Source organism: Drosophila melanogaster, chromosome 3R (assembly GCF_000001215.4).
Source record: "Drosophila melanogaster chromosome 3R".
Lineage (NCBI taxonomy): Eukaryota > Metazoa > Arthropoda > Insecta > Diptera > Drosophilidae > Drosophila > Drosophila melanogaster.
The window spans coordinates 25652305-25665742 of NT_033777.3; the positions used below are offsets into that span (position 1 = coordinate 25652305).

Sequence of the window (13438 nt, forward strand, 5' to 3'; positions counted from 1 at the left end):
TTTCGTTACCCTCTATTGGGTTCAAAGTTAATCACCTAATAGTTTTCCCAAAGTAGCGTTACTAAAGGAAAAAGAGAGAGCTTAAGATAATGAAATGACAGTAAGCTTTAACATTGAGCGACATAATCGTTAGGATGGAGCTTTCGTTACTAACTACTTTGATCAAAGCTAATAAACTAATATTGAAGCCAAAGTAGCCTTTACTTAATGAAATATGAAGATGGTTTAAATTAGCATTCTAAAATGAAATAAAATAAATACAGTGTAGATAAGGCTCTATAATATACATTTTAGAATGTGTTTACTAAAAGTATGATAACGAAAAAAAAACATTGTTTAAGATTTTTATATTGCGTTTATAGATGTAAAAATTAATTTGGGTTACATAGGTGAAGAGTTCATCTCTCATCCAATTCTCAAGCAATCATAAATGCAAAATTCATTTTAAAACAAAGTGTAGTGACTGAAATTGTTCAACTAAAAGTTCAATGTCAAGCAGATTGCTAGTTTCAAAATTAATAAACATATGCCTACGTATTTATACATCACTACCATGACTGGGAGTCATTCTCCATATGGCCGGATTATAAATAGAATACCGCATATAGTTTTTGACCCTTGCTCTTCACTGATTGCCTTCTGAAAATGTTAAGGCGCCATTTTAGTGAACCAATTGTACTTATTATTAAATTTATAATAAATATTCAAAACAAATGAATTCCGGTTATGAGACATATGAAATAACCCGCATAATATATTGCTTAAAAAGAAAAAAAAAACATTTTTCGATTGATGTATATGTATTTGTATATTTAAATTTAATTGGAGTTTTAATTATTGTTTAAATTAACTAAGCTTAAACACTTAAATAAACGCGCGAGCGTAATGTAATGTAATGTAATGCATTCATCGGCAAAGAACTTGTAACCTCGTATAATCGAATCGCATTTTCCGTATTTCGAATTAAAATCACTCAAAAACTGTGCTTCACTTTTGATTAACCCAATCGAATCCAATCCAATTCGATCCAAACCGAACGAATCCATCTCGCTAGCTCGCCCTTACGTGATATATTATAGAGTAATATAATAAACAACGAGAGAGAGAGAGACACACAGGACACGACATCTATAGCTAGTAATTGTAATAAAATAGACGGGAGGCCAACGGAGACATAGAGATCAATAACCACCAGCATGTCGTACCACCGTCACAACTCGTAGGTGATGTTATTCATGTGGTCGCGCGTCTTGCGCGCCTTGAAGGGGGCCGCAAAGTGCTCGTAGGCATTCTCCGCATTGTACGACGAACAGCGTCTTAGTCGATGATGTTGCAGCGAGCTGCTGTACGGAGCATTCCCGTGCCCGGCTCCCCCGGCCCCAAAGCAGCGCATGGCGGCGCACAGAAGACTGCACCAGCGCCACGACGAGGTGAAGGCGTAGAAGTGACGACTAGCACCGCCGCCACCACCATTACCACCTTTCGATAGCAAATGCTGGCGACTGTGATGCAAGTAGGGATTGTAATTCGAGCGGAAACTGCTGCTATCGCTGCTGTGGCCGCTGTCGTCGCTGCTGCTATCACTCCGCCGCAATCCAAGTCGAAACAGATTGCCATTGTTGTGGGCCGCATTGGCGAAATCCTCAAAGTCCAAATGCGACTCGTACTCGAAGTCGCGATCTATGGAAACGGCGGGTGTGATGATCATAAATTGACTATACTTTTGGCTGCGATTCGCCTGCTGCTGCTGCTGATGATGATGATTCTGTGGCTGTCGATGGTTGCGCTGCTGGTTGGCCAGCGAGTTGAGCAGCGTCTGGTTGGTGTCCACCGAGGAGTAGCTATTGCTGTTCGACACCGGCGACATGTCATTGTTGTTATTATTCACATTTCCGCTGCTCGTATTATTGTTGTTATTGCTGTGCGCAAAAACGCCAGCGGGCGAAGGTTGGGTGGTGGTCACAGCAGCGGCGGTTGCAACAACCGGGTGGTGCTGGGGCTGATAGGGCTGATACTGCAACTGCAGCGATGGTTTGGCATGTTTCGGCCGCCTCTTGGCAACTGGAGCTGAGGTCTGCTGTTGTGGCGGTGGCAACGGCAGTGGTGCCTTCTGCTGTTGTTGTGGTTGCGGCTGCTGCTGCTGTTGCTGCTGCGGTTGTTGTTGCGTTTGCGGCTGGTGCAGCGCGGGCGACGTGGTTGTGGGCGTGGACCCGACAGAGGGCATCCATCATCTTGTATCCTCCGTTCCACTACTGCTGTCATCGGGCTTGACGATTTGGTAGGTTATCAAGTACTCCGGATAAGACTGCAAAACCATAACATACTTGTAGCATTACTGAACTCGCAAAGATTGTATGGAATTTACCTGTTCGCCCCGATAGACAACGTATTCGGCGAAATGCAAGCCACCCGCCGAGGGTCTGCCCACCACCGAGTGGTGTCCCGGCGGTGCATGGGCCATCTTCATTGCACTGTATTGCAAGAAGGATTTGCCTAACGCCACTCGGCACAGCAGCAATTGTCTGCAAATTTTGGAAGAAAGGGTTGAATGAGTCGGAAGATCTTCCCAAAATGATTATCAAATCCTTACCTAGGACACACGTAGCAGGACTTATCCTTGTGCGAGGGACAGCCAATGCCGCCGCCAATTCCGTACACATACTGGTTGCTTTTCGAGCTATGCTCGGCGAAATAAATGCCAGCCCCAAACATGCCGCCAATGTAGGCGTGGCGCTCGTCGAATCCGCGTTGCACAATTGCGTTGATGAAGGGACTACCGTGGAAGAGCATACGCTCGTTGGACTGCAGGAAATTCTCCTCGGCGATCTCTTGCCGTCGATGAGCATAACGCTCCCACAGCTTTCGATTTTGTACCTTTTGCACCTGTTTTTATGACAAACAAATATTTTAGATTGGAATTCGGTTTACCATTTTGGTAAAGACTTACCCGAATGATGTTATATCGAGTGAAATAACCTCCAGCCTGTCCATTATCACGATGTTCACGAATCGTGGCCTGCATCTCCTCCTCGACGGCCACAAACTCCTTATCGTCCGGCAGCAAGTCCACCAACAATGTGCATAGATTCACGTTGTTACCAATGCCTTGGGTGAAATGAAATGATTTTTCATATAACTAACTTATAAATGTTTTCATATATTCACCTGTGGTGGACCTCAGCTGGGCGATTCCCTTGAGTATCTTGTGGCGGAAGCCGTAGGCGGAGACGCCCACCTGCTTGAGATCGTCGTGGCCCATCTCGGCTAGAATGTCCAAGGTGATTTGTTCGCGCTCGAACAGTTCGATTAGATGATGCAGCTGCTGGCTGCTTAGGAATCCGGACACATTTGTTATGGTATCCGCATCCGGCAGTAGATCATCCGAAGAGGAGCCCTCAGCCCCATTGGCCTCTGCTCCTTGGGCGGGACTGATGCGCGTGCTACTGGACAGTGGAAGTGGAACAGGAACACTCAGAATCATGGAGGCACCGGTGGGCAGCAACACCGTTTCCGTGGTGGGCGATAGGATTGCGGATGAGGACGATGAAGATGTGCCCGGAGCCGCAGCAGCAGTTGCATCTGGTGCCGGGGAACTGCTTGTCAGCGATTGCGTGGAAGCACTCAACGCCTGTTGACTCAACGAGGTGGCCATCGCGTCCTGGAGCAAGCACTTAACATCATCTGCCGTGGCCAACTCAATGGGCGTCTGCCCCTCCTGGTTTTTCATATAGGCATCGGCACCGTGGGCCAACAAGAGCGAGCACAATTGAGTGCGCCCCTTCTGTGCAGCCTCGTGGAGCGGTGTGAATCCCCATTTATCTGTCGCATTGACAACCGTCTTGTGCTTAATTAGCAGTGCCGCAATATCCAAATGCCCATAGCTGCTGGCATTGTGCAGAGGTATTAGTCCCCCCTTGTCCTGTGCATTAACATCGGCTCCATTCTCCAGAAGGTACTCGGCACACTCAAAGTTGTTATATCCGGCGGCCAGGTGAAGTGGTGTGGAATTCCTGCCCTGCGCGTCCCGGCAATTAATGGATTCCGGTGTAACCAATCGCTGTACCCGTGCCAAGTTTCCTTTCTTTGCTGCGTCTAGCAGAGCGGACGGTCCTCTCAGCAGCTCTGCAACATCGTGATCAGATTCCTTAACCAAATCCGCTGGTGTCGCGCCATCCCGATTCTTCTTCATTGGATCAGCGCCATGTTTCAAGAGCAGCTTGCAAATATCATACTTTCCCTTGGCGGCAGCTTCATGAAGAGGAGTAAACTTCCACAAATCCGATACATTTACATTGGCTCCGTGCTTGACCAGCAGTTCGGTTACCTCATAGTGCCCATAAGAGCAGGCATTGTGCAGGGGCACCAGTCCGCCCTTGTCAGCCGCATAAACCTCGGCGCCGTGTTCCAAAAGAAACTGAACCACTGGCACTCTATTAAACCCAGCAGCAAAGTGCAAAGGTGTGGAATGTCGTCCGTCCAAATCCCGGCAATTGACCGAAATCGGATTGTTGAGCACTATACGGCGCACAGTGTCCAGATCTCCCGCCTTGGCTGCCTCCAGTAAATGTGTCTCACTGTCCGGAGGATTCTTGAGCAGCTTCAGCACGCTGTCCGAGGCCAATTGAGCGGCCGTAAGTCCCTCAAGGGAAACGATATTCGTGTCCGCTGCGTACGAGAGCAGCAGTCGCACCGCTTGCTCATCACGGGCGCACCGATGCAGTGGCGTTTGTCCAAGACTGTCCAATGCATTAACCTTGGCGCCCTGCTTTAGCAGCACCTCCATGGCATCGTAGTGAAGCAGCTCGGCAGCCAAATGCAGGGGCGTGAGGAAAGCCTTGTTTTTCTCGTTCAGCAAGGATCCCTTTCTGGTCAGCAGTTCCATCAGCTGCTTGCGCTTCCCATCCGGACTGACAACGGCCAGGTGGAGCGGAGTGTCTCCTGTATATGGATGCACGAAGTTAACAATCTCTGCGCATACCAGCTTCTTGGCACGGGACACATCACACTTTCGACAGGCGTCCAGCAGGCAGTGACCCTTGTATTCAACTGAAAAGTAATATGAATGACGTTAGAGCTAAGATATTTAAAACGCAGACAGCTTATAACTCACAGGCAATCCGCTCTCTCAGCTCCCTGGTGGGCGCCGCATCGATGGCCGACTTGCTGTGGCAGTTTAGGAGGGTGGGATCCGCTCCACGACTGAGCAGCAGGCTGCAGACCTCGACGCGACTTTTGGAGGCGGCCTCGTGGAGCGGCGTAAAGGCCCACAGATCGTTGGCGTTGACATTGGCGCCCGCCTGGATAAGCAGCTTGGTCACATCGAAGTGTCCGTAGGAGCAGGCATTGTGCAGCGGCACCAGACCGCCCTTGTCCTTAGCATGTACATCCGCTCCGTTGGCCAGCAGAATTTCCACGATGCCGATCCGATTGTAGCCCGCTGCCAGATGGAGCGGCGTTGAGCGTCGTCCATCGCTGGCATGACAGTTGACATTGAGTGGCGTGAGTAGGGCCAGCAGGCGATCCTCGGCCCCCGAGCGTGCGGCTTCAAGCAGCTCATCCTTTCGATATTCGCCGGTCAATACGGGACGCGTCGCCTCGTCCGCCAGCTCCAGTGGTGTCTTCTGCTCCGAGTTGCGGATCGTATGGTTTGCGCCATGCTGCAACAGAGCCAGGCACACATCCACCTTGCCCTTGCTGGCCGCCTCGTGCAATGGCGTGTAGTTCCAGTTGTCGGTGGTGTTTGGACTGGCACCTGCCTTCAGCAACAATCGAACTACCTCGGCGTGGCCAAAGGAGCAACAGTTGTGCAGCGGGTGCAGCCCACCCTCGTCACACGCCTGTATGGAGGCGCCGCTGTTCAGCAGGAATTCAACCACTTCCCGGCGTCCATAACCTGGTAAAATAAAAACGAATAGGTTATTAGATGAATGTCATGTATTGGTCGATGGGAAAGCCCTACAAATGAGCGAGAAGGTCTTGCCTTCGGGGATTTCAACCTTGTCCATGGCATACGAAAAGAAAGATATGTTTTCCGCATTTGCAGAACTGTTGCCCAAGGAAATCTCAAAAAAGTTTACATTAGCTTATGTTCAGTTGAAAGTAAACCTTACAATTAAATGATAAATAATCAAAATAAGTCGCATAATAATCAATATAAACGGATGACAGTTGTGATGATCCAACCGAGCCCCCGATTTATAAACATACTTTTGGCAACTTTTGCATTGTCAATGCCAGAAATCTGAGTCATCTTAATAGGGTACCGTAATTGGTCACACCAGAGATGATCAACATAAAATAAATGTTTATGATCGTACTTATTGCTACGTTTATAATGAACTGCAAAGAGAACCGGATCGAATTACAAATCTGGGCAAACAAAAGCTTGAGCCACCCACCAAAAAGTGGTTTGCGAAACGTTTGTGCCGTTCACTTTTCTGTGGGCAAACAATTACGAAAGTTTTGCATTAAAAATTAATAGAATGGAAAACTTAATTCCAACTGTTGCACTTGGAGCGTCAAAGCGCCAATTGCTCGCCACTTGGAAGTGTGATCCTTGGGACTGTGAACAATATATGAATAAAAACTGAGATATATGTATGCAATTTCAACTTGATTTGCAACTACCACCCCGAAGGTTAATTTGCACAACTTTTTGGCCAGCGATAAACGTATGTTTTAAGTATCTCGAATATGGCCAAGATATGGAGGGGAAGGTCTCTCCGGGTTTATCGACTATATTTACTATATATATGTACACACACACACATAAATGCCATGATAACGGGCCAATGTCAGAAAATCTGATAGTCGCAAAGAAGCGAAGTAAAGCGATTGCGTTTTACTATGTGTCACGATTGCGGGAAAGGAAGGAGGAAACGTGAGCTCCGTTTTGGTTTCCACCGCAACAGGTATTGTAAAACTTCGAGTGGCCAAAAATGTCATACATTCAACGAGGTGAAAAGCAGCCGCAATAAAATATATATAACTTAAACGCCACCCGACAATAACAGACCCCTCGAAGATCTCACTTTTTGTGCACAGAACGTGACAAAAAGACAGACGAACATAATAATGGAAAACCAGTTTATAGAAAGAAAGAAAGACCCACCGCCAGATAATAAAAAGTGCTCAAAACTTAAAAAAAAAAAGAAGTCACAAATGGCCAAAAGGCGAAATTGATATGCAAGGGGCGTCGAGTGAAACGGTTAGAAAAGCTTGATGGCATTTTTGGGGTATTGTTCGAAAGGGGTGAATGTGGATGGGGGATGGGGAAGGGAAAGACGTTTCTTTCCACTTTTGATTCGATGCTGCCGACTGACTAAATAAATCGCAATGCATAAAATGCTAACTAGGCCAAAGTCACAACAAAAGACGCGAAAATATTGAGCCAAAGACGTCAGCAGGATGGCGCATACAACGCAGCAGCCACAACAAGTCGCCCCACTGCCCACTGCCCCGCCCACCGCCCACTATCACTGTCACCCCCACAAAAACAGACACAATAGCAGTCGAAATAATAGTTAAAAAACATGCATGCTTGTATTACGAAGGATTAATCATTTGATCACTCACAGTTGAAAAATGTAAATAAAATAAATATGTTAGCACGAGTTATTTTGTTTACCCAATCTAATATTTAAAGGCCAAGCATCTAACTAAACCCTGCGAAACAGGTTAGCTATACAATCAGACCATATGTTGCAGACCTTTATCTATGGGATTCTACGTGTAAACAAACAAAGCTAATCAGATGATATATGTGTGTTAAACATTCAATTTCCAGTGCTGAGACAGTGAAAGCTCTCATTGAAATGGCTAATTATGCAGTGCTATTATCTCGACCGCAGCTGTATGAGTCTTTTTTGAAAATAGAAAATGCTTAAATGCAGCACGCACGCACACATGCAGCGGCAAAAGGGGCAGCACGGGGGATTCCCCTTTTGAGAGGGGGTCTTCCGGAAACAAGCCAAACATATAGAACACATAGAACGGTGGTGGAAGGAGAAGCAGAAGCAGAAGAGGAGGCAGAGCCAAAAGCAGAAGCGACATGGAAACTAGGTCAACTCTCGACGCCATTGGAGCAGGCGAGTGTCCGACCGAGAGCGACGACAATGACGCCCGTCACACCCAGGCGCAACTAGCTCAAGGCCAAATCCGCACTGCAGCGGGGGGTTTGGGCGAGTCCTTCAACCTTTCGTTGGGCGAATGGTGGGGTGGGCTGCCGTTTTTAGACCGTCCTTGGAAGGGATTTGGATGGGATCTAACCGCATCGCATCTCACTTACCCGCTGCGAAATGCAATGGTGTGGATTTGCGTCCCGCCGTATCCCTGGCGTTCACGGTCTGAGGCGTTATTAGCTTCTTCACCTTGGCGATCTCGCCCGTTTTGCAGGCCTCGAAGAGCTCCCTCAGCGGATCGTTGGCCATGACCGCATCGAGATTAACGCTCAAAATGGCCCGACTTCGGCTGCTGTTGGCCATTGTTGTGCTTGTTTGCTACGCTTTGGCACACACACGCCCCGAAAAAAATAGGCAACAAAAAACAAGCGCAATATTCAGTGGGCTTTCGGGTTTTCCACTCCCAGTCCAGTTCTCTCCTCCAGCAGTTGCTCTGCCCGTCCTACACAAGCCTCGCCGTTGTCCGTCGCTGGCTTGCCCGCATCCTGTATCCAGGTGTCCTGCCTATGCCGCAGGAGCAACAATTTGCCACTGGCTGCCACGCGACCAGCCCTCGTTTTTGCTTAATATTTAATGCACAATTGCAGACCCAAAATCAATAGGATTTCTTTGGTTCGACACAGCACGGTTGCAAGGATCGCGGTTGGCTACGATTCGTTTTTACTGAGACTGCGACCAACTCTGGGACTAGCTCCCTGGTACTTGGCCTCCAAAGCTCTGGGCACGGACGATTATTTCCGGATTAATTCACTGCTCCGCGAAATATTGCATTGTTTTGTGACCGAGTAAGAGTGACCGTTCGCGGGGTGGTCGAATATTCCAGGTTGAGTCAAGCGGTGTGACCAGGCGACGGGGCAAGCCATTCTGAAAAAATACTGAAGTCCTCGAATCACATAAGCTTTTCCATTAATTATATTTTTTAAATTTAATAGCTTATGTTCTCACAAGGTTTTACACAAATTTGTGCTTCAGTGTGCACTCACTATTTGGTGAAAAGCGAAAAGACGTTTGCATCTATATTGTGTTATAAGAAACAATTTTTTTTGTTAACCAAATAGACAATATTCAATTGGTGGTACAAAAATTAAGATCATCATTTTTATGAGCTTAAATTAGAATTCTTAAATTAGAAAAGGCCATGTAGGAATTTCAATTATCCTAATATAAGCACATAAGCCTATTACTAGGGAAAAAATCTCAAAAAAATTTTTTAAAATAATAGCAAGTACCTGTTACAACAACATGCAATCCCAATTGGCATTGCTATCGATAGCTTGAAAAACACCTGTTTGGCCATCCCTGGTTGGCTGTTGGTGCAATCGATTTTTGGCATCGACTGGATGCCCATGCCAACAACAATGTTTGCTTTTAAAATTTAGATTAAATCCGTTAAAAATCCGTGAAATCAAAACAAAAGCAGTGGAGCTGCTTCACAACAAGATTATCGTGCTTACTAGAAAGTGAAGAACCACGGAGTTACCGCGCCGGAAGTACAAAAGTAATCACCAAATCGGAAATCCGAAAAGTGAATCAGAATTTTTCTAGCTCACACACACACGCGCGCATACCCGCACGCCCAGCAAACACTCATGCAAGCGTATGGAACCAGTCGTGTTGTTGTTGTTGCTGTGAATAAGTGCAAGTGAAGAAGAAGCAGAAACTGTGATCGGAAAATTAAGCAAAAAAGAAAAACAGGCGAGGAAAAGTGGGGTTGGGGAAAAGCAGACGGAAAAGTGGAAAGGCGGAGTGCAGCTAACACGCTTCGCTGGCTGCGCGACAGCAGAACGCCAGTCAAGCGCCAAAAACCATTAGTAGAACCCCATTTCCAGCTGGAGCGGCACAAGAAAGCAATTTTCTGGTAGCAGAAACACCAAGAAACGAAAATAATTGGCCGATCTTTAGAGACTCGACTCGACGACAATTAGCCGGAATGGAGCTGAAAGTTTGGGTCGAGGGCATCCAGCGGATAGTTTGCGGCGTTACAGTGAACACCACATGTCAGGTATGTGAGCTACAGCAGAGGTCAAAATAATAGCACTATTATCTTGTTAAAGCATTTTACACTGCTGCAGTGCTGTTAATGTGACCCGAACTGTATGCGCTCTGTTTGCTAGTCAGTTTGCCCTAATTATCGTTTTATTTTCCACAGGATGTGGTTTTTGCTTTGGCCCATGCCACTGGAAAAGTGGGCAGATTCACTTTAATCGAAAGGTGGCGCAATAACGAACGCCACCTGGCCCCCAATGAGAATCCAATGAAGCTGCTGCTCAAATGGGGCGAGTATGCAAATGATGTGCAGTTTATATTACAACGTTCGGAAAACAAAACACAGCAGCAGCAGCAGCAACAACAACAGCAGCAGCAGAACAATAATAATAATAACAACTATGCTGTGATGACAACAACAAAAAAGCCGCTGGGGCCGAACAACAATAACAATAATAAGCCAGCGCCCACTTTGCTAAAGCAAAAGTCGAACGTCGAACTCAGCTACCGCACAAAGGAATTGAAAAAAAGTTTCGGGTGGGTGGTTTTTATATGCTAGTTAGTTTGGAAACTACCCCTTAAAGCGCTTACCTAGCCCTAATTGTTAATAGGCTAACAAACTGTGTTTAAATATGCACCTGTGCGGCTACCATCAACTGACAAAACTTGTCTCTTTCAGGGGCCACGATGCCAAGCAGTTTGACAACATTGGAATCGTCAAGGGAATTCCGCAGCAGCAGCAATTGCAGTCACAACAAACGGCCATGGGAGCACCGGCGAGTCCACCACAGGAGCAGCTGACACCGCAGGATAACAATAATGTAGCACCACTGGTGCCAAAGCATGAGAAATCGCTGTCCAATCCGCTGGACATGACCAGCACGGGTAGCAATCCACCCGCACCTACAAATGGCTACAATGACTTCTACAACAATAACAGCAGCAGTAATCAGCATATATACAGCCAGCTGAGCAAATCCAGCAATGAACTCCGACGCTCCAGTCCCAACGAAATGTACTACAACAATAATAACAATATTGTTAATAACAATAACAACTCACCGGAGCTGTACAAGCAAACGCCGACGATTTCCGCGAATGGAGCTCTAGTCCCACCACCATATCGTGACCCGCCACCCCCGAGAAACAGCCCCATGTGCCAGGGGCAGCGTTTGGCCAGCAGCAATGCGGACACCATGTCCAATGCCTCCTCCTCGACGAATCCGTTTCTCAGCGACTACGATCAGCATAGCAGCCACAACACTAATAGCATCAACAATAATAGCCAGGCCATGGAGGAGGGTGAGCCCATGTTCCAGACCACGCAGTATAACGATTTGCTGCAGCTCATCAAGTTTCAGCGGGAGAAGATCACAGCCCAGCAAATGGAATTGCAAAAGGTACAAATATTCAAGTTTCTAAATTGATTTGGAATGTTATTATTTTATTTTTGTTTTATCTGCTTAGTTCGATACGGAAATAGTTTATTTGGAGAGCAAAGAACGCGACCACGCCCACGAGTTGGATGCTATTTCGCGTGAGATTTCCAAGGCGGATCAAATCTTTCGGCAAGGAAGCGAACAGCTCCAGACTCTGCAGTATGTGGAAGAGGAAAACGAATTGGTCAAGCAGCAAGAGAAGACTTTGAAATCAGAAATAGCTCTACTGCGATCCAAGCTGGCCAATTGCGAAACAGAGCTGCTACAATGCAAGAACAAAATGCGCTTGCTGATGGATGACATTGAGCTGGAGCAGCAACATCAACAGCAGACCAATAGGTGAGTGCATAGCAATTTACTTGCTTTGTTTTAAGTTTTTCACACTTCTTGGTTGTTTCAGGCAAACTGTGGAGCGAGACTTCTTGATGGAAATGGAGCGCATTCAGAGTGAAATCGACCAGGCTCTGCACAACACTGACACTTCAAACAAAACTGCAGATAGTTTAAAGAAGGAACTACTCATGATCGAGCATGCCATCGCGGACAAGAAGCGGCAGGTGGAGCAGCTGGTCAACGAGATGAAGGAGGTGAATTTGCAGAGCCTGACTGTGACCACCACGGAGGAGATCAAGCATCTATTGGAAGGACCCAACAAGCAGGGCAGCAGCCGGCGGATCATCGGTTCGCCCAGGCAACTTGAAACGGCGGTTCCAACCAGTAAAAATCCTCATGGTGTGTGGGTTTAAGTCACACATACCCAGAACTATTTTTCTAAACGTATTTCTCCTCCAACAAAATAATGTTTTTGGGAACAAATTGATCAACATATCTTGAATGCATAATGGAGTTGAAACGAAATGGATTCCTTATGAATATCACAATTTTAAACAATATTCTAAAAATATTTACAATAATTAACGTGCTTGATTGTTGTTTTAGTATGTTTACATTCCAATCACACTCTATGGATCTCTCAATGCAATGATATATGTTACAAATTTGAAATCACAATCGTTTTATTACTCTACATTCCGCACTGTACTTTGTATTTAATAGTAGTTAATGAGTCCCATATTCACATGCCCTAATCTTAATTTTGTGTGCTATACTTTTGGTTAATTTTTGCTGCTAGTCTACGTGTTAACAAAAACCCTTTCCAATCTCTACAATTCGCCATTAGTTGTTAACTTGACAATGAATTTTAATTGTTGCAATAATTCGAGAGTATCGTAATTTAAAAACGCCTTTCTAACGAATAAGTAGTGCCCTTAGTGATTTGTCTCCTACAGAATTATTCATTGTAGAATTCACAATTCGAATTACACAAAACTTATTGTACTTAGCAATTAGCGCAGCTTTAAAAAAACAAATTAGCAATGCTTTGTTGAAAAGTTTAACTTTTAAAGTGCTTAGCCTTAGCCACCGGATATCGAAACAAAAGACCGAAGCATTAACAATTGCAAAGGTATCAAGCATTAGTACATACATAATTGCTAGCGTACAATTAAAAGACAACCCACAAGTCGCTTTGATGTATTATGTTTTTAATTAGCAATATTTAATATTTACACAAACTGATGATGATAGTGAACTACAAAACACCAACGGAAATGCAATTTATCGAATATTATATATTACTATTACATTTAAACTAAAAACGATTTAGAACAAATTGTAATTGCATTACATCTAATTAGCTAATAAATACATTTTTATGATTTTCTCGAAACGAACTGTCTGTATTTACATTTGGTTTTGGTCTTTTGAAACACCACGAATTTTCCGCAAATGAAATCAACGGTCAGCCCGAAGTCCTGTGCCACACGAAGCTAG

The 13438-nt window shown here is 45.6% G+C and overlaps 2 protein-coding genes and 2 non-coding genes across 5 annotated transcripts; 2 read left to right on the forward strand and 2 right to left on the reverse strand.

The window, feature by feature from the left end:
- Positions 1–786: 786 nt before the first annotated feature.
- Tnks (tankyrase) lies at positions 787–8982 on the reverse strand. 2 transcript variants are annotated; one of them, NM_143153.3, is made up of 7 exons: positions 8288–8982; positions 5111–5893; positions 3166–5046; positions 2948–3105; positions 2591–2883; positions 2366–2522; positions 787–2305 (listed from the first exon to the last, which is right to left on the reverse strand). In NM_143153.3, exons 1-7 carry the CDS (start codon positions 8481–8483, stop codon positions 2228–2230), a joined length of 3546 nt encoding a protein of 1181 aa, NP_651410.1. In that variant the 5' UTR covers positions 8484–8982; the 3' UTR covers positions 787–2227. Both variants share the same exon structure in this region, with proteins under 2 accessions (NP_651410.1, NP_001262963.1).
- On the forward strand, positions 5089–5970 carry asRNA:CR46101 (antisense RNA:CR46101). Its single transcript, NR_133453.1, has one exon.
- Positions 8983–9407: 425 nt separating the features above from the next.
- asRNA:CR45208 (antisense RNA:CR45208) lies at positions 9408–10359 on the reverse strand. The gene has a single exon (NR_125252.1).
- RASSF8 (Ras association domain family member 8) lies at positions 9491–13336 on the forward strand. The gene is made up of 5 exons (NM_143154.4): positions 9491–10182; positions 10330–10703; positions 10846–11566; positions 11634–11944; positions 12006–13336. Exons 1-5 carry the CDS (start codon positions 10111–10113, stop codon positions 12349–12351), a joined length of 1824 nt encoding a protein of 607 aa, NP_651411.1. The 5' UTR covers positions 9491–10110; the 3' UTR covers positions 12352–13336.
- The last annotated feature ends 102 nt before the right edge of the window (positions 13337–13438 follow it).

What these genes read in the sequence shown, in the direction of transcription:
- Tnks (NM_143153.3), bottom strand. Translation starts at nt 8,483, where the DNA reads ATGGCCAACAGCAGCCGAAGTCGGGCCATTTTGAGCGTTAATCTCGAT. An exon ending in GCTGAGAGAGCGGATTGCCT is followed by an intron (nt 5,047 to 5,110) that starts GTGAGTTATAAG and finishes ATTACTTTTCAG; the next exon opens with TTGAATACAAGGGTCACTGC. An exon ending in TTGTCTATCGGGGCGAACAG is followed by an intron (nt 2,306 to 2,365) that starts GTAAATTCCATA and finishes ATGGTTTTGCAG; the next exon opens with TCTTATCCGGAGTACTTGAT.
- RASSF8 (NM_143154.4), top strand. Translation starts at nt 10,111, where the DNA reads ATGGAGCTGAAAGTTTGGGTCGAGGGCATCCAGCGGATAGTTTGCGGC. An exon ending in CAGTGAACACCACATGTCAG is followed by an intron (nt 10,183 to 10,329) that starts GTATGTGAGCTA and finishes TATTTTCCACAG; the next exon opens with GATGTGGTTTTTGCTTTGGC. An exon ending in CATCAACAGCAGACCAATAG is followed by an intron (nt 11,945 to 12,005) that starts GTGAGTGCATAG and finishes TGGTTGTTTCAG; the next exon opens with GCAAACTGTGGAGCGAGACT.